Source organism: Pongo abelii, chromosome 5, assembly GCF_028885655.2.
Source record: "Pongo abelii isolate AG06213 chromosome 5, NHGRI_mPonAbe1-v2.0_pri, whole genome shotgun sequence".
NCBI lineage: Eukaryota > Metazoa > Chordata > Mammalia > Primates > Hominidae > Pongo > Pongo abelii.
The window spans coordinates 137,933,832-137,953,284 of NC_071990.2; the positions used below are offsets into that span (position 1 = coordinate 137,933,832).

At 39.2% G+C, this 19,453-nt stretch overlaps 1 protein-coding gene and 1 pseudogene across 6 annotated transcripts in view; both read right to left on the reverse strand.

Moving 5' to 3' along the window:
• The window catches only part of MAP7 (microtubule associated protein 7), a 204,769-nt gene that overhangs the window by 72,016 nt on the left and 113,300 nt on the right, over positions 1-19,453 (reverse strand). For all 6 annotated transcript variants that reach the window (XM_024247933.3, XM_054556903.2, NM_001133034.1 and 3 more), the window contains 1 exon segment: positions 5,459-5,557. In XM_024247933.3, the coding sequence (XP_024103701.2) occupies positions 5,459-5,557 (99 nt within the window).
• On the reverse strand, positions 596-5,447 carry LOC129060077 (phosphopantothenate--cysteine ligase-like; annotated as a pseudogene).

Sequence of the window (19,453 nt, forward strand, 5' to 3'; positions counted from 1 at the left end):
ACTTTTATTAAGATGCACCAATGGGGAAAACTAAGAACAATCTTGTACCTGATAACAGAGTAAACTATTTAAATGCCAGAAGTTTAAATTTTAGTTTAATAACTAAAAACTGATAAAAATTTATATTTAAAGGTAGGTTTTCAAAAAAATACAATTAAATAATTCCAGTAAATAGTGAATTTCCTATAATCCATTGCCTCCTTTCTCGTTTCCACCCCCACATTATTTTTCCCCGAAACAAAAGTAAGCTATAGAAAATACTTTAAAATTATGTATAGGTCAGCCAGGCGCGGTGACTCACACCTGTAATCCCAGCACTTTGGGAGGCTGAGGCAGGCGAATCACTTGAGGTCAGGAGTTCGAGACCAGCCTGGGCAACATGGTGAAACCCTGTCTCTACTAAAAATACAAAAATTAGCCAGGCGCAGTGGTGCATGCCTGTTATCCAAGCTACTTGGGAGGCTGAGGCAGGAGAATCACTTGAACCTGGGATGTGGAGGTTGCACTGAGCCAAGATCGCACCACTGCACTCCAGCGTGGGCGACAGGACGAGACTCCATCTCAAAAAAAAAAAAAAAAAAAAAAAAAAAAATTATATATAGGTCAGGCACAGTGGCTCACTCCTGTAATCCCAACACTTTGGGAGGCCAAGGCAGGAGGATTGCTTGAGTCCAGGAGTTTGAGACCAGCCCAGGCTCATTTGAAAAAGGGAGACCTCATCTCCACCAAAAATAAAAAAAATTAGCCAGGAGTGATGGCACATGCTTGTGGTCTCAGCTACTCAGGAGGCTGAGGTGACAGGATCGCTTGAGCCTGGGAGATCCAGGCTACAGTGAGTCCTGATTACACCACTGCACTCCAGCCTGGGCAACAGAGTGAGACCCTGTCTTGAAATAAAATAAAATAATGTATATTCCACATTGTTTTCCAATGGATCTAACATGGTTAAAATAAAATTAAGTTACTGATTCTCACAAGGAGAAAGGGTTTAAGAGGAATAGAACTTAGGCTTAATTAAGATCGCAGTTACGCTCCACATTCAACCTCCTACCTGTGATGGTTCAAGTGTGGGGTGACATCTAACCTGGGGCATGGTTAAGGGTGAAAGGGAGTGCCATTAAAATTCTGTGTTTGATAACATGCATAAACCTGGATTGCCTTACACACATCTGAGAGTATGGTCATGCTACTAAAGAGCTCTCAAAGTTGACAAGGCTTTTTTCAAGAACTCACTAGGCCTTGACTCATATGTAACAACTACTGCTTCTACAGTAAATACTTCTGTATTTCTGTTAGCAATTTGTACTTTATGAAGCACTTTCACATATTATCACTTTATTCTTTCCAATAACACTATGAGTTAGCCAAGCATTTATTTATTCAATGAAGAGTTATTATGCCTCTTTTTCAAATGAAAAAACTCAGAGAAATAGATATGACTAATGAAGATAGCACGGATATGTGTCAGAGCAAGGGCATAAAACCCAATCTCTAACTCAGTCCTGTGCCCATCCACGCACCAAGGCAGCTACAGTCATTACAATTGCACAGTGCAGCATCAGAAAAGGGCTGGAAGATCCTAAGTCACACACTCCTCTATGAGAGCAAATTACTTCTAAACAATAAGGCAAAATAAAGTTTCAGTGGCTCTTTTAAAGACTTGTGTTGGGGGGCAGCAAAGGGATAGGAATTCAGAGGGATTTTTAATGAATTTGGGTATCTGCGTTTCTCAGGTCCATGAAAACACGCAGTTTTCTAAGGAAGTTAAACTATTAATCATTTGGAGGCAGCTGGAGTTCTGAAGAACCATCTCCCACTTCTTCAGGAACTAGCAGACATGGACAGATCTGTAACTTTACAAACTGTCTGTTTTGGTCTGGGTTCAAGTATTCACATATGAGAGCAATGGTCCTTCCAGGATAACACAGAACATAGTGTGCTCATAGTTCTAAAACACCACAAGGGACTTCTGTAATGTAGTTTTGTTTGTTTGTTTGTTTTTTGAGACAGAGTCTCGCTCTGTTGCCCAGGCTAGAATACAGTGGCGGATCTCAGCTCACTGCAACCTCTGCCTCCTGGCTTCAAGTGATTCTCCTGCCTCAGCCTCCCGAGTAGCTGGGGTTATGGGCGCGCACTACCATGCTCGGCTAATTTTTGTATTTTTATTAGAGACGGGGTTTCACCATGTTGGCCAGGCTGGTCTCGAACTCCTGGCCTCAGGTGATCCACCCGCTTTGGCCTCCCAAAGTGCTGGGATTACAGGTGTGAGCCACTGGTGCCCGGCCAGCCATAATGTGTTTTACATATAAAAGTTACAACTTGAATGTGGATAAATTTGTTCTAAATCAAAGAGATGTTTTGGAGCCTTCTAATGAGTTTAAGTATCAGAAGGTAAAAGAGGAAAGGACATTTAGCTAAAACTTACTAGATTAAAAGGGATTCTCAGAAATCATTCAGTCAGGATGCCCATACCTGGTTAGGACAATACTCAAAATATCCCAAAATATATAATGAACTTTTTTTTTTTCAAGTTCTAGAAAATGAAAATCAACAAAATGCTTTAGACAGACTTCCTATGAGCCGTATCCCACAAAAATTAAAAGGTGTTACTCAAGGCCAGCCCTCCAACACATAACTCATATTGTCCTTTGAGGAGACTTAGGAAAATAATGACATGGTGGTTTCTAAATTAAGAGCCTTTTATATAGCTTGGCTTATCTGTATATACAAGAAAATAGACACAGGGATGCTCAAAAAGACACAATGAGAAGTGAAATGTCTCCCTATTTAACTTGACTTTAGCAATATAAATCATATCTGACTGTATATAAGGAGATGGCCAATAAGGGTGGAAGAGATTTTTCTGGCTTCTGATCTTTATACAATGTGTGCAATCTCTCATCACACTGGTGGTTCTGTGTTAGAATGACCTATTCATATATTGGTTTATCCATCATACTGTCAACTGAAGGGTAGAGATTATGTCTTTTAATATATTCCTAGTACCTTCATGACGCTAACACTAGATGAATAAATGAGTTATCAGGATATAAAAGTATAAACTGCACAGTAAAAGAATGGTAGAAATTAGAAGCAGTGGTGGATGGGGAGAACCAGAGAAATATGGCACCAACAATTAAGCTATGTTAAATTCTCATTGTATTACAAATGTGATTTTATTTTTTTAAAACACATTTATTCATCTTTTTAATCCTCGTGGCTCAGCACAGGGCCTGACACACAGTAGGCACTCAACAAATATTTGATTTCCAAAGCATGACCATTCATGCATCCATAATCCTCTTTTTATAGTATAAAGAAGGCTGATATTCAGGCCCCCATGTGTACCTTAAGTAATATATATTTCCCAATAAGCTCTTATTTTTAAAGGTGAGAAACAGTTCTAGAGTTCAATTTCGAAATCAAGATGACATTCAGGTGAGTGTATCACATGTCATTAAAAGATGAATAACAAAGCATATTTGCCTGCGCACCACTGCCTTTTCCCTTTCCTTCATTTTCTCTGTCCATAGGAAACCAAAAGTTTTATTATAGTTTTCACCATCTGTAAGAGCCCTGGACAATTTTTGATCCTGTAAGGGCTTTTTACTTCAGTTTTTGTCACATATTAAAGCTGTGTGTCAAGACTGAAGATTATCCACTATCTTCTCTTCTATCTCTATGTATTTTTCTATTTCTTCCTCTGGTAGCTATAACTTAGTTTCTGAGCGTCTGGTTACAATAACCACAAAGGACTGTCGTGACTCAAGGATGTTAGCCACCAACACTTGATGCTGATAAACTTCCAAAGCCTTCTGAGCTCGATTAATTACAATGGAGGGGTCAGTCTCCAACTTAAAGGAAATTATAAACGCTTTGGGAGCACAATCTTTAATCAAAGGAGAAAGTATTTTTGGCACCATCTTCATTGTTATCTGCAGTGGGCCCCCAGATGACTGGATCTTGTGTTCAGGCATTTCAGAGACAGGAACACAGAAATCTGACAGGGCCGCGCCAGGTAAAACATCGCAGAAGAGCCGGCCACACTTCCAGAGGGACCTTGATGCTGCCTGATGTGACCAACACCACCCGCTGGCCCTGCGTGCCCAGACCAGCCGCGAAGCGGGCCATAACCTCAGCGCAGCACTAGGAGGCCAGGGGAACTCAGCTACCAGGTCCACTTCTGCCAACAAATGTCATTTTCATGCTAAAGAATTTCTACTTCCATAGAGACACACTTGAATACAAAAATAAAGGTCCACTAGAACAAGCTACATGAGGACAGGGTTCATGTTGTTTGCTCATACAGTACATCTCTCATGCTCCTTCGGCATAGAAGAACTCAGTAAACATTAGATGGTAGCTGGAAGGTGGATGGCTAGATGGATGGATAAATGACGCAATGAAAAGGCAGGCTGACTGACTAAGGAAATCTCTGCTTGGTAATTAAAACTCCTCTGAGACTGCACATCATTTTCCACTAATGGCAGCTTAAGCAGTATTTTCAACAATACTTGTTATTGTCTTTCCTCTAAATGACAAACCAGATTTATCTGTTGTGTTCAAGACATTTTCCACATGAAAAAAAAAATTCACAAAACTAAACACAGTAGAATGTTCTCTGTAAGGTTAGACTCAGTTATTTCCATCTTTATTCTCACTGATTCACTGTGTCACTGTGCTTGAGTGACCTCAGTCCTGGATGCAGCATGAAGTAGGTTTCCAAGAACCTCGTTGAGTATTTGGCTTGCTTTCCTTTCCTTTGATTGTCTCTTATTATCATACTGTACATTCATTCCTCCCACAGGCCACACAATGGTTACTGGATATCTGGAAGCAACTGCACTGTCGGTTCAATTGTTTGTATTATATTTACAGACTGTTTGCTTCTTTGGATCACTGAATAAACAGACTATGAATCAGAGGTTATTAAATGAAATTACTCTGTAGGCATACAATCATTGCAAGGAATAGGAAACAAAACCATAATTCTATACAAGCTTTGCTATGTGTAAAGATTTCTTGAAATAGTTTTTGAAAAAGTCACAAAAGAGATATGCAATAATGCTTGTTAGACATACAGGTATAAAAAATTGTGTCCTATCATTTGAAACAGAATAGTAAAATTATTACCCCTTTAAACTGCTTGACATTAAATGAGTACATCCACATACAACATCTCATTGATTGTCAAAATAACTCTGAGAGGTAAGCAGGCCATGTGTTTGAATTTACGTTTTAAAGAGAGAAAACCAAGGCTTGGCTTTGAGAGGTTCTCTGACTTAATATCATACGAGCCAGTAGGAGTGTTTGGTGGCAGTACTGAAACCAAGCTCTCCTAAATTCTAGTTTTCTGAAAACTAGAATTTAAACAAATTAAACCTTTATCATCATCAGCATGCCTTTAGGGCATAAAAGATAACCTTTATTTTCCCACAGTTAATGCAATGCATCATACCTGGTTTATTTCCTGAGTGGTTGTTATTTTGTCCTGAAATTGCAGAGGCAGGGCGGTTGGAGGCATTTTTCTTATCTTGCACTTTATAGCTGTCGGGTGCTACAGAAATGAGACAAAAGAGAAAAGACACATTTAGTTTCTTAAAATTTCTTCAGAAACATTTACGTATTCGACATTTACTGTTAACCTATGTACCAGGTTCTTAGGCTAGATTAAGGAAATGAAAAGATGAAGTAGTTACAACCCGTGCCCTCAAGGAGTAGGATAGACACATAAAAAACCAACAACCTCAGCTTGAGTGACCCATCTTATAGAAGTGGCGTGTTCAAGGGGCCATGAAGGGCCTTTCCCATGGCTGTACCAGTTTACACATAAAGCAACCACGTGGAAGCACGACTGGAGTCTAAAGGCTTGCATCCGAGTTCTTACAAAGCACCATTGTCTTAGAATATATTTCAAATGGATTAATTTCTTTCTTGCTTTGGTATATTCAACATCATGTAATCTTTCTTTGGGGTTATTGAGTCTCTGCGGTAGCCCCAGGTCCTGACAACAAACATCAACCCTAACTGAATATTATGTAACAGCAGACCATGGAGATCGAAAAGACTTCAACCTATGTTCAGTACAAGTCACTTTTCTGAATAAGCCCTGATAAATGCTTTTAGGGGTGGGGTGCTGGAGGGAGGCTGTAGTTTGCTTTATTATGCTGAAATTCAAATTAAAAAAATCAATTAAACAGGAGTTCTGGTTACTTGAATTCTAATTTATCTATATCTAACTTTTATTGGATCCATTCTAGGTGAAGATCAGAGGCTTATCCGCCCACTTCATTATCCTCTGGATGTCGGGAATTCATTTCCATCCCAGAAGACCTTCTGAGTCATATTCACCATGAGACAAATATAAAATCCATCTTAAAATTTTTCTATGCTCATATAAAATTGATAGGTTAATTTTATTTTATGTTATTTTATTTTCCAGTAAGCCATTTGGATTAGTAATAATAGGTTAAATTTCGTAAAATAAAAATAATTTTTGAAAATTGTCAGGCTGTTTGGTCTAAGATTATATATTGCTAATTCCTAACTGTTAGGTTAGATGTATTTCTAAAGTTTTCAAGCCATCTCTCTGCTTTCATATCAGTCTTTTTCTTCTTCTACAGTTTAAGAGTCTGTATTTCTTCAAAAACTTCTTTGGTGAACACTGTAACAGCAAAAGACACAGACAGACCTGGGTTCAAAAGTGAGACTTGGTACATAACCAGTTGAGTGGCCAGAAAGTTATCTGGCCTCTCTAAGTAGGTCACATGGGGTAATAATACTGCCTAACTCACAGAATTATTGAAAGATGAACTGAGAAGATACGTGTTAAAAATCTACCATAAGACTTGGCACATAGAAGGTGTTTAACAAGTATTCAAGGCCCTTTCTCCCAGCTTCTAAGCTTTTCTGTGGAGTCCTGGGCATCCCATACTCATAGCACCCATGCAGGTTTGAGTGTGTTTTGGAGCCAGCAAACCTGGTCCTGCCATTTACCAGCTGAATCCTCAGCATGTCGCTTAACATCTCTAAGTCTTAATTTCCCCATCTGTAAAGGGGGAAACATCTACTTTCAGAGATGTAAAAATTAAACGAGATAATGTACAGAAAGGTAGTTCATTGCTTGGCCCACAGCAAGGCACGATAAATGGTAGAAAGTATTTTTGCTCTCTTGAGGAAACTGGGCTTCTAGTTCCTCAGGGATTTGAGAGAAAGCAAACCTATGTTAACTTGGTGACGGGGTCCTGGGAGCAAGTGACTAAAGTGGCAGGAAGGTCTGGGTCAGCCGCTGGTTCCAGAGGTTTTCAGCTCAGCCACAGTTATACCTCCTGGGGCTCTCAGGTAGGGTGAACTTATTGATATGATTTTTAGGGTATGGCCTGGTTTGGGAAGAGGTAATTAGTCTTTCTGATTCAGGGTTTGGGGGAGATGACAGTTTTCTAAGATTTGATGTCTTTCATTATATTAAGTAAATCTGAGCCTTAAAAAAAAAAAAAAAACCTCAGTAACAATGGGAAAAATAAAACAGGGAGTTGTTTTTTTTTTTTTTTTTTTTTTTTTTTTTTTTTTTTTTTTTGAGACAGAGTTTCGCTCTTGTTGCCCAGGCTGGAGTGCGATGGTGTGATCTTGGCTCACCGGCAACCCCCGCCTCCCGGGTTCAAGCAATTCTTCTGCCTCAGCTCCCAAGTAGCTGGGATTACAGGCATGTGCCACCATGCCTGGCTAATTTTTTTGTATTTTTAATAGAGATGGGGTTTCTCCATGTTTGTCAGGCTGGTCTCGAACTCCCAACCTCAGGTGATCCACCTGCCTCAGCCTCCCCAAGTGCTGGGATTAGAGGCATGAGCCACCATGCCCAGCCGGGAGTTTTTTGTTTTTTTAAACAAAGTGCAGGGGATTTCACTACTTAAGAACACAATGACAACAGGAATTTATTCATTTTCTGGTTTCCAAAATTCAAAAACCTGAAAATCCTCATTAACTAGAAGATATGATTATATATACCCTTATAAAAGTTCTCATGGAAAAAAAAATTAAAATGACTCAGGTGACTTTCCAGTATTATTTATTTGAATCTCTCTTCTTTCATTTAAAAAAGAAAAAAGAAAATTAAGCCATACACTATGATGCTCAGTAAGTCTTTGTTAGCCTTATGAAATCTTTATCGATTATCCTGCTAGCTTGAAAGCTGTATTCCATTAGTGTCACATGTGAGTGTTGAGGTAAAGACAAGAGGAAGGATACAGACAAGCATCCTGGTGGTCTGGGACTCTCTTTCCGACATACTCCAAAACAAAATATAGAGGCATCAGACATTTGGAGCCTTCATCTAGTGAAAATTCTGCAGCTCCAGTAAGTGCTGCAATGTGCCTGTGCAATCCACATCCTCTACCACTCACTGATTCCTTCCAACGTCTTCCCACAAAGGCTTTGGTGTTCTCACGGCTTTGTTTCTACTTCTGGCTGTATGGTCCAATACAGTCTTCTCTCAACTGCTCAAAATAACTGGTCCAACAAATGACCTGTCAATTTAGTCAAAACACTTGCTCTGAGACACATCTGACTATAACCTTTGCACCACCCTGAGTTTAAATCTCACTGAATAATATGGGGACTTGACATCCACAAGGATAATGTATTTCAGCCACTCTTTTTAATAAAATCTGGAATGTGGGCTGTGAAACAGCAAAAGCTTAAATTCAGTTCCCAGCTCTGTATAGTCCCTTATCCATGGAGGAATACTAGGTTCCCAAGACCCCCCGTGGATGCCTGAATTTGTGGGTAGTACCGGACCATATATACGCTATGTTTTTTGGATCTACTGAGACAGCTCCTATGTGACTGACAGGTGTGCAGCAACTACAGTGTGGATCCAGTGGACAAAGGAATGATTCACATCTCAGGCTGGACAGAGCAGGAGGGCACGAGATTTCATCACACTACTCACAGAACAGCATAAAATTTATGAATTATTTCTGAAGTTTTCCATTTAATATTTTTGGACTACAACTGACCGTAACTGAAACCTCAAAAAGCGAAATCATGGATAAGGAGGAACTACTGTATACATGCTTCTCTGCTACAGTCTTCAACTGGACTTTGTGGGCATACAGCCCCTATGTGGACATAGACTTGTGAGGACACAGCTTTGGGGGAGTGACCTAGAACACAGAACTAGAGGTTGAACCACATGAAATAGCCTTTTATGTAGTAAAAAATAGTTAACATTTAACAACTTTTTATGTTTCAATCTAATAGTTTAAATAAATCTGTATAGAAAAGAGTTACCGTATCAGGCCTGAGACTGCTGTCCTTATTATTTTGTATATATTTATATATATTTATTCCTTACATTTATTTATTCAAATATACCTGCCAGGAGTATTGTAACACTTGAATCATAGGTATGAAGTGTTTTATCCAACGTGATTTATAAAATTTGCATTAGAACAAGAAGGAAATAAAGCAACAGCATCACTCCTAATGACTTCCCTGATTATTCCACATAATGGAGAATTTCTCCTCAGTTTAAATTCCTCATAATTATAAGTGAAGTTGGGCAGCAATGATCAAAGCTTATGGGAGTTAGCATAAGACAAACCTGGATTTCATTTCCCACACTACCTCAGTTTTCTTCCTACTCGCATTTATTCAAACAGTACACTACTCCATGGGACACCTTGAGCTCGATGCTGGAAGTAATATTATTAGGGGTATAATGTATCTCCTTCTACCACTTCTTTTTCCTTTTCTTGTCCTATGTTTCTAGGTTACACTGTATTCTGGAGCTTCCGATTCCTCCAATACTATCTCCTCTCTTCAAAAATCATCTCCTAGTATGGCCTGAAATACTATCTGTACGTCAGTCACTGTTGAGTGTGCATTTATAAATATGTGCTCTCAACAAAGTTCCCGTCTTCAACCTCTAGGGAATATCTGCTCATGTGTTTCTGCTATCACTTGAATGTCCTCACAAAAAAGCCAACCCCCTAATGTCAGTCTCTTTGTCACTATCAACAGAACCACCAGGCTCAGGAATGTTAAGTAATTTTAAGGAATTAAGTAATTTTTTCAACATTTACAAATACCTCCATGGGCCAGACACTGTGCTACACAGTGAGAATACAAAGGTCATATGACATAGTATCTGCTTTCAAGATGCTTATCATCCTTTGGAGGAGAGACAGCGTGCACATACATGAAATTGCAACAATAGACCAATTCAATTTTCTAAAAAAATCCATAAACCCACAGAGGTTTAATAACCAAATAAATGATAAAGAGAGTGTTACAGGAATTCGGAGTGAGAGAAAGAGCCACAAGAGACAGCAGTACCTGAGCAAAGAGCTTGCAGACCAGAAAGCATCCAGATAAGTGAAGAGTAATGTGGAGAAGTTCCCTCACTGGGGTGGAGCATGAGCAAAACTACCAAGGCAAAGAGACAGGAGAGACACTCGGGACTGTCTGGTCAGAACAGCAGGTTTAGGAAGGGAGGCAGTTGAAAATATGACAAGAGAAACTGGCTAAGGTCAATGTCTCTTTGAATTCTGAGAGTGTGGACTTTTTCGTGAAGGCAATGGAAAGTCACTGAAGTATATATCACATGGAACTTGCAGCTGTGAACTACTTTAGCTTCAGTGGATTCTGTGTAAACGGAAAGTGAAGTCTAACAAGCCTGCTGGAAATGAATTTAAAAAGGATCTCATCTTAAAGAAAACAATAAAAGGAAATCAGACAAAAACAGACATCCTAAGAACTCTGCCTTCTATAGAATTTAGTAACTAGTCATGTTCTTCCACTTACCCGTATCGTGCAACAAGAGATAACTATTTGACCATTACATGGTAAAAAGTGACATGAATATGGTGAAACTTATGTCTGTCCCTGAAGAAACAAGAAGTAGGGGAAGAGTAGAGTCAGTGTGGTCACCCTAGAAGAAGCCAAGGACAGCTCACATAGCACCATATAGGGACCCTCCACTGGAAATGGGACTCCAGCCACAAACTCCTGGGAGGATGAGCCGCTGGCAGGCCAGATAAGGAAATGGGCCTGTTGGGGAATAGGTAGGGTATATTTTTGAAGGTCATTTTGCAGGGAGTGAAGAAGATAAAATATGGGAAACTGATTGGTGTTATTAATCTTTTGTAGCCCCTCACTTAATGGGGAAGCAGTTGCTTCATGGGGCATGCCTTACAGGTATTGTGTCATGGCAATTTAAGTAACTGTCAATGTCAAAAATAGTGCAGTCTCATTTGCTCTTCTATACACACCAGAATAAACCCATTTCATGGTATGGTGCAATATCTAGCCACATTTAATCTGACTGACATTTTGAAACAGAAATAACAACAATGAACCATTTATTCACTCTATTGCTCAATTCTTGTTGACAAAACATAAAAAACTAAATAGGACCATCTGATAATGATACATATTTGAGTTATACACAGCACTCTCCCTATTCTGCTGACAGAAACAATTCAGTTAAGATCTTCTTTTTCTTGCATTTCACACATCTATACAGAACACAAAGTTAGGATTTGGTGGCTATGGTAGACTTCAGCAGAGCATAGTAAGAGTGTGAAGGCTTTACAATTTGGAGTAGCTCATTCAGCAATGACAATGACTGAAAGTCACTTTCTGATTTCTCCATCTCGTCATAATGGAAAAAACCTTAGGATGTATGACCATGATAGAAAATGATATTAAACCAAAAGGAAATAAATTTGTTCAATAAAGAGATAGTACAAACCCAACAAAAGACATTGACTTTATAAATACAGTCCAACATGGTGTATAGTTATATGACACATAGGGACAGAATCTTCCACAGGTATCACTCCTTATTTCTATAACTGCACTAAGACATTAAGAATGGAACAGAGACATGTAGGTCTTCGTTAATAATCTATATTGAACCACTTTCAAAGAGAAGTTGAGGCAGTTGGATTGAACTGTCAAGATCTATACATGAGATGATAAAAAATACTGACATAGGCTCGGTGTGGTGGCTCACACCTGCAATCCCAGTACTTTGGGAGGCTGAGGTGGGAAGATCACCTGAGGTCAGGAGTTTGAGATCAGCCTGGTCAACATGGTGAAACCTCGTCCCTACTAAGTATACAAAAATTAGCCAGGCGTGGTGGTGCATGCCTGTAATTAATCCCAGCTACTCAGGAGGCTGAGGCAGGAGAATCGCTTGAACCCGGGAAGTGGAGATTGCAGTGATCTGAGATCGCGCCACTGCACTCCACCCTGGGTGATAGAGCGAGACTCTGTCTCAAAAAATAATAATAATAAAATAAAAAATAAATAAATAAAATAGTGACGCAATCAACTTTTTCTGAAATAAAAAACCTAACATGTGATAGGAAAGATCATGTATATAACAGCAAAAGATAATTCTATCAAAAGAGGTTACCAAAATATTCCTAAGGGATAGGACTGGGCCATTTTCCTCTAAGGAGCTGATGTCTAGTCATAGTCATCATATTCTGAGCTTAAACAAACAGTCTCCAAATAAATGGAACATCGGCATTCAGTCGTTGATAACTGGCCAGGTGCAGATCTATGATAATTTCCCACTTGACCAGAGCAACCTCAGGGCAGGGGCCATGCCCTTCAGCCTTATAATCTCCAGAATAACATGAGATATTTTTTCTCTTCTGATGTGAAGTAGACGTGACCTTGATCTGACAACTCTTTTTGTCACCCTTTCTCTACAATCTTAGCAGTCATCAAAAAATAAGAAAATGTATTTCTTTTTATTAATCATCTTATCATTAATACTTTTTATTTCTGGACTTTTGCAACAGTGTTCCACAAGGCACACATCCATTCCTCTCTTGCATCCTTCATCAAGCATTTGTTCAGTGTCACATATGTGCTGGGTAGTGTGCTAAACACTTCACATCAGAAGAGAAAAAATATCTCATGTTATTCTAGGATGATTTCAACATTATATTAGGCAAGACTCAAAATCAAATGGATGTTTTGACCCCACTTCATAGAAAGGAGCACCCAGTCTCACCTACAGTGAGAATCTCAGGAATTAGAGTGACACTCTGCAAACACAACAGAATACAGGTCGGGCATCACTAATCCAAAAACCTGAAATCTGAAACCCTTCCATTTCCAAACATTTCAGATAAGGGACACTCAAGCTGTTATTGCTTATACTGCATGGAGGAAAGAAAGCATGTGAATATTACAGCCTCTGCTGATAACATCGGACAAGCATCTCAACTTTGGGAAATTTGTAAACCCCAACTCTTTCCCAAGCAGTTAATAAATTTATTTTGATAATTTGTTTGTTATGTAGCCAAAGAATTATCCACTCTAGCTAAACATGAGGAAAAGGATATTTCAGAAAAGCACACGTTCCATATATCTTATGGGAACTGGGGGGAATCACCCACTAAGCTCTTTAGTTTACCACTAAAAGCAGCTCCTCGATTCACATCACAAATGCTTCCTGACACATTGCGCTGACAGGAATAAACATTACACACTTTAAACTCAACCAAAAAGGCTTTTATCTAAAAAATAAGTAAATAAATAAAACAAAAACCTTCCTTCAGCCAGATGGCAACACTAAAAATAGAAGAGAAAATGATGTATTTTCCCCTTGCATTAATATAAATCAGATTAAAAGGCAAGCCTTTTCATCTCCGTTGGTGACTTACCACCAGTCACAATGCTAGCTAGCTACTCTACAAGTATTATCCCTGCCCCACAACGTGAATAATGTTTACGACTAAGCAAAGTACAGGGCAAAGTACACAAAAGGGAGGGCAAAGTCTAACCATATTAAAGTTTTCCAGTCACACGGAGAAATGGTAAATCAGAGATTGTAGTTACCCATCTATATTTTAACAGCTGGAAACGGAGTTTATCAAATTAGACCCAATTCAATTAAAATCAATGTGTAATTAGAAGAAACTATTTAAATAATGTGGAAAAGAAAAATAATTGAACTGAACTTTATTATACTTTGCTTAATTAAAACAACGAACTGAAAAGAGGGTGTTTTTACTTTAATAGGATAATGATTTACTTTAAGGAAAACTAAAATGGCTAATGCCAGTATTTTACAAAATGATTACTATTGGCCATGAAATAGAAAAGCTTTCATACTTACAAAGTACAGTTATCTAAGTAGAAAATGTACAATACTTAAAAATAGTTCTAAACAGGGGACTCAGTTTTAAATATCAGTTTTGTAAATAAATTTGCATTTAACTTTAATCCTATGAGTATTAGTCAACTGAGCTTAATCAGTGAAATAAATACACATATACACTGCTGTTGAATATCAAAAATTAATCATCTCTCCTCTGTAGAAAATATTAAAATATTTTAAATTTCTTATGTAAACTTTGTAAAATTTAATAGGAATGATATGGTAGGTTCTGAACATTTATTCCAACTCAAATAACCACTGAACATTTAACTTAAAGGTTGTGTAAAATTGTGGGCCAACACATTCTCCCCATGCTGTCCTGTGCTGCAGTCATTTCTGTATCTGTGACTGTGTTCTTTTTTCCCTCACTAGAACCCCAGCCTCACCATCTTTGCAACTATTTACATCTAATCTCTTTTTCTTTCTTAGAGCAGTTTTAGGCTTACAGCACAACTGAGCAGAAAGTACAGAGTTTCATATGCTGTTGCAGCCCTGCCCCCCACAGCCCGCCTATGCCACCATCAACATCCCACACCAGAGTGGTCCACTGGTTACCACTGATGAGCTGACACTGACACACCATCATCACCCAAAGTCCATACTTTACATGAGGGGCCACGCTTGGTGAGGCACTTTCTACTGGTTTTCATAAATGTATAATGACGTGTATATACCATGTAGTAACATGTAGAATTCAATCCATTTATAGTCCAACTCAATCCATCATAGTCCAACTCAAGTCCCTTTCCCATGAAATCTTTTTAAGCTATTCCTACCACCATCACATTTCTTTCTCTGACTTTTACTGCACTCCAATGCAATCTGTCTCATGCTACTTAGCGTTTGATTTCATTCTATCTTGTATCATTTTCAGAATGTATGCTTCCAAAATTTCTAAATACTGAGTCCCATGAGAGGCAAAACAAAAAAATATGTTCCACATTAAAATAAAACAAAACCAAAACACAATGGGGAATACTTGATGTAACATTTCTCTCTTGGAAATGCATACTGCAAGTTTGCATAGGGAAGGGGCTATATCATTCCGTTCCATGCTGGTTATCCAATAAATATCAACTCTTTAATGCTTTATTTATTTATTTATTTTTTGAGACGGAGTCTTGCTATGTCACCCAGGCTGGAGTGCAGTGGTGCGATCTTGATTCACTGCAACCTCTGCCTCCTGGGTTCAAGCGATTCTCCCACCTTAGCCTCCCGAGTAGCTGGGACTACAGGCGCATGCCACCATGCCTGGCTAATTTTTGAATTTTTAGTAGAGACAGGGTTTCACCATCTTGGTAAGGCTGGTCTTGAACTCCTCACCCCAGGTGATCCTTGCACCTCGGACTCCCAGAGTGATGGGATTACAGGCGTGAGCCACTGTGCCCAGCCTTGATGCTTCTTTTCTAACAGAACCCTGATTGGCCACTGGACACAGATCTGGCCAAAACTTTGAAGACTGAAGTGGTTAGGTGCAGTTTGTGGGAATGATCCTTAAGGCACAGCAGACTCTGGTGTGTGAACTTGTTTGCTCTTCACCTCTCCTTTTCTTCCTGCTTTGAATGTCGATGTGACGCTTAAGGCAGAGCATCTATCTGGAAACCAGGAGGCTATCAGGAGGGAAAGGCTGAGGGAACAACAGAGACTCAGGCCCTGACATCTTTAAGTTGCTGGTCTAGTATCAGCAACTCTTCACTTCTATGTTCCCGACAGGTTAGAGAAAAGAAAATCCCCAATTTGTTAAAATCATTAAGAAATTCTGTACTCATAAATTAAAAAAAAAAAAAAAAATCCCTAAACTGATACAGAGATCCTACTGGCTACAGAATAAAGTCCATGCATCTTAGCCTTCCAAATGTCCTATTTCTTATTCAGTAACTCTTTTATTTGATCCATCATGAATCCTATGTAGTCTAATCTGTTCCAAAAGTCAGAAAGCGAAGCAGGTCCTGGTTCATTATATTAAAGCAGAGCAGCTTTAGATTTGAAAATAGCGAGAGGAGCAATATCAGGAGAAAAAATGAGTGAGAGATGCCACATCAAGTTTTAATAACATTTGTAATAGAAATCAGTTCCATAGGAATTCAAACGCCTTAGAAGCCAGTGGAATTCTAAAAAGAATGTGAAAGGTTCCCCGATCAAACCCACTAACCTCAAATAGCTCCTGGTAATTCCTGAGCCACAATTCTTCTCAAATACTTAGTATTCTAAGGTCCTATATGAAGTGCAACTCACAGGTTGGTTACACAAGGGTTAAATTACCTTCTCTCTCAACTATTCTACAGATAAACCTTTAATACTAGATAGGTATTAACTGCACATTTGCTTATAAAAAGAAAGTAAATTTATCTATTGATGTAGCCTAGTTTTACTTTTATTTATTAGCTTTTCTACACAACAGAAAGAATATGAAAATAACATCTTAAAGGCCCATAATTCTATGACCCAGATAGCCCATTTATTCTTTTTATCTTAGAAAGGAAGTGTTTTTATTTATTTATTTAAGAGATAGGGTCTCACTATGTTGCTCAGGCTGGTCTCAAACTTCTGGCCTCAAGTCATCCTCCCACCTCAGCCTCCTCAGTGGCTGGGATTACAAGTGTGAGCCACTGTGCTTGGCTTTAAGAAAGAAATGTCTGCTATGGTTAGGAATGGTTAGGAAATTCAAAAAAGCACAAAAAGCTATAAAGTGAAAGGTAAAAGCCTTTCCCTTCTTCCTTTCTGAAAAAAAAATCTATGTATAAATATATATATTTGCTTTCCATTTATTCAGAACAATTTACTCTTCTGCCCCTTTCTTTTCTCATTTAGTAATCTATTTTAGTCTACTTTTTAAGTTCTTCCTTTAACTGCAACTAATTTCATCATTTTCAATATGTGGCTACAGGAATTAGATATTCTAGATTCATCTTCTCATAAGTGCTCTATTAAATCTTCACTGATGTATGAGACCACAGTCCTGATTGAGTATTATTTACCTTCTTCTGTCAGCATCTGCACCTGATCCCTTGCTCCCAGAGTTGGTACCTTACTCTCTTGCACTCTCTGCTTCTGCCAGTCTGAACTCAACTGGAAAAGGCAGCCACTTCCAAGGAAATAACCACAAGGAAAACTCCAAGGAGGCTTTGCTTTCCTGGTACATAGTGTAACAGTGAACAAAAGTAGGAACGAAACCTTCAAGAAGCCACACTATTCGGATTGAATCAGAGGCTTAAAAGCAAGGTTTGTTCCATATGGATACATTTACCATTCCTACCCTTCTTAGTTTTGCAAGCCTAACCTGCATGGGTTCCAGGCCCTGGCTTCTGCCAGCTCTGATGGGAGAGCATTGCGGGCTGCTGAAATTGTATTCCTTCTCTAGCACCTTCTCTGCATAGGCAATAAAGTAGTGGAGTAAAAGGGTGGAAGAACACTTCCTGGCCAACTCCATGCCCACTTCAAAGCCAGAATCAGGAAGCTGTTGTGCCAGGGAGTACCTGAGAAGAGCTGAAAGCTGAAGCTGCTCCTTCTCTGATACAAGAGACAATGAAAAACTGGTGAAGGTGGCTGATGATGTCTGCAGGGACAGATGACACTGACTCCCACCTTGTGAACTCTGCACAGACACTACACAAACTGGCCGGGCACGGTGGCTCACACCTGTAACCACAGCACTTTGGGGCACCAGGGCGAGTGGATCGCTTGAGCTCAGGAGTTCGAGACCAGCCTGGCCAACATGGTGATACCCTGTCTCTACTAAAAAATACAAAGATTAGCTGGGCGTGATGGTGGGCGCCTGTAAACCCAGCTACTTGGGAGGCTGAGGCAGGAGAACCGCTTGAACCCAGGAGGTGGAGGGTGCAGTGAGACGAGATCGCACCACTGCACTCCAGCCTGGGCAACAGAGCAAGACTCTGTCTTAAAAAAAAAAGAAGAACTCAAACTTCTAGTGACTTTCACAGGTAATTTGTGGTCTGAAAATATAATTGAATCTATTAAGTAATTAAGGCTATCATCCTGGAGAACAAAGAAATAGGACCAAGCAAGGGCTTTGGTATGCTTAGCATAACAAGCAGAGACTCAGTATCAGGCCAGGAAAAAGGGATTTAAATCACAAAGCATTCCTCTGACCTCATGTGGGAAAGAAAATGGAGATTTAAAACATGTTCCTTTCATTTTTTTAAATCATCTTTCTACTAGACAAGGAATTTTATTTTTTGAGCTGTTCAATCTCTAATTTGCCACATCAATATGTCCCCAAATAAGGGATCTCAAATTTTGGAACCTACTGAATATCTAAATGTAGTAACAAAACAAAAACAAAACAAACTAATGGAAAGGATCCCAGTCTGAAAAACACCAAAACAAAAGAGTGGTTTTACAAGCCCTGCCAACTCTCAAAGGCACAAAGTGTGCTATGTGGCAGGCGCCACAACCTGGCAAACAGTAGCAGGTTGGGAGGGAAGGCTGACTGAGTGGCCCATCAAGGAGCATTCATAGCTGCAGAGTCCACAGACTGCAATTTACATGCTTGCTGTCCAGTAAGTATTTTCATTTAAAGTATGCTACATCCATTTCAAAGAAGAGAATCGAATTACAAATTCTAAATCTGCCTAAGCTACGGGCCCTTTGGGGGTCATGAAGAGCTCAGCTAATACTAAGCTGACAAATAGGCTCTTTTCTTCTAAATACTTTTAGAATGCATTTTATGTGACCATTTCATACTTTACAACATCCACTTGGGGGTTGGTGCCTACAATAGTAGGAGAAGCCAGAAGGAGGTTGAGAGAAATTGAATGGGTAAACTATATGGATACCGTCTCCTAGAAGAAGGAAAAAAGAAGCCAACAATTACTGAGTGGAGGTTGGGAGGAACACAGCTACTCTCCTTGTGTCCCAGGGGGCAAAGGGCTGTCACAGGCCTGGCCTATCTCCCCACTCTCTTCTTTATCGAAACACCTGCTCCTAGATAACCAGTCCTGTTTCCAGAATTGTAGAGGAATCATTATCGGAAAGGAAGATGTCTAAAGAACTGTCTGAGTTTTCTAACAAAATGTGAATAGATCTCATTTCAGTCTTTGAGTGCCCCCTCAAACTGCCACTTTTCCTAGATGCATTAGGAGTATTCTAAGTAAGTGACATGGCAATGTGTTTTCTTTTTAGTTTACAAATGATGCATATGCCCTAAACTTCATGACACTTTTTCTGTTATCCTATGTCCTTTATTTTTCAGAAGCAGAAAACCTTAGAAAAATTTCAAAAGGGTGTGTGCTTTCTGTAAACAGTAAGGTA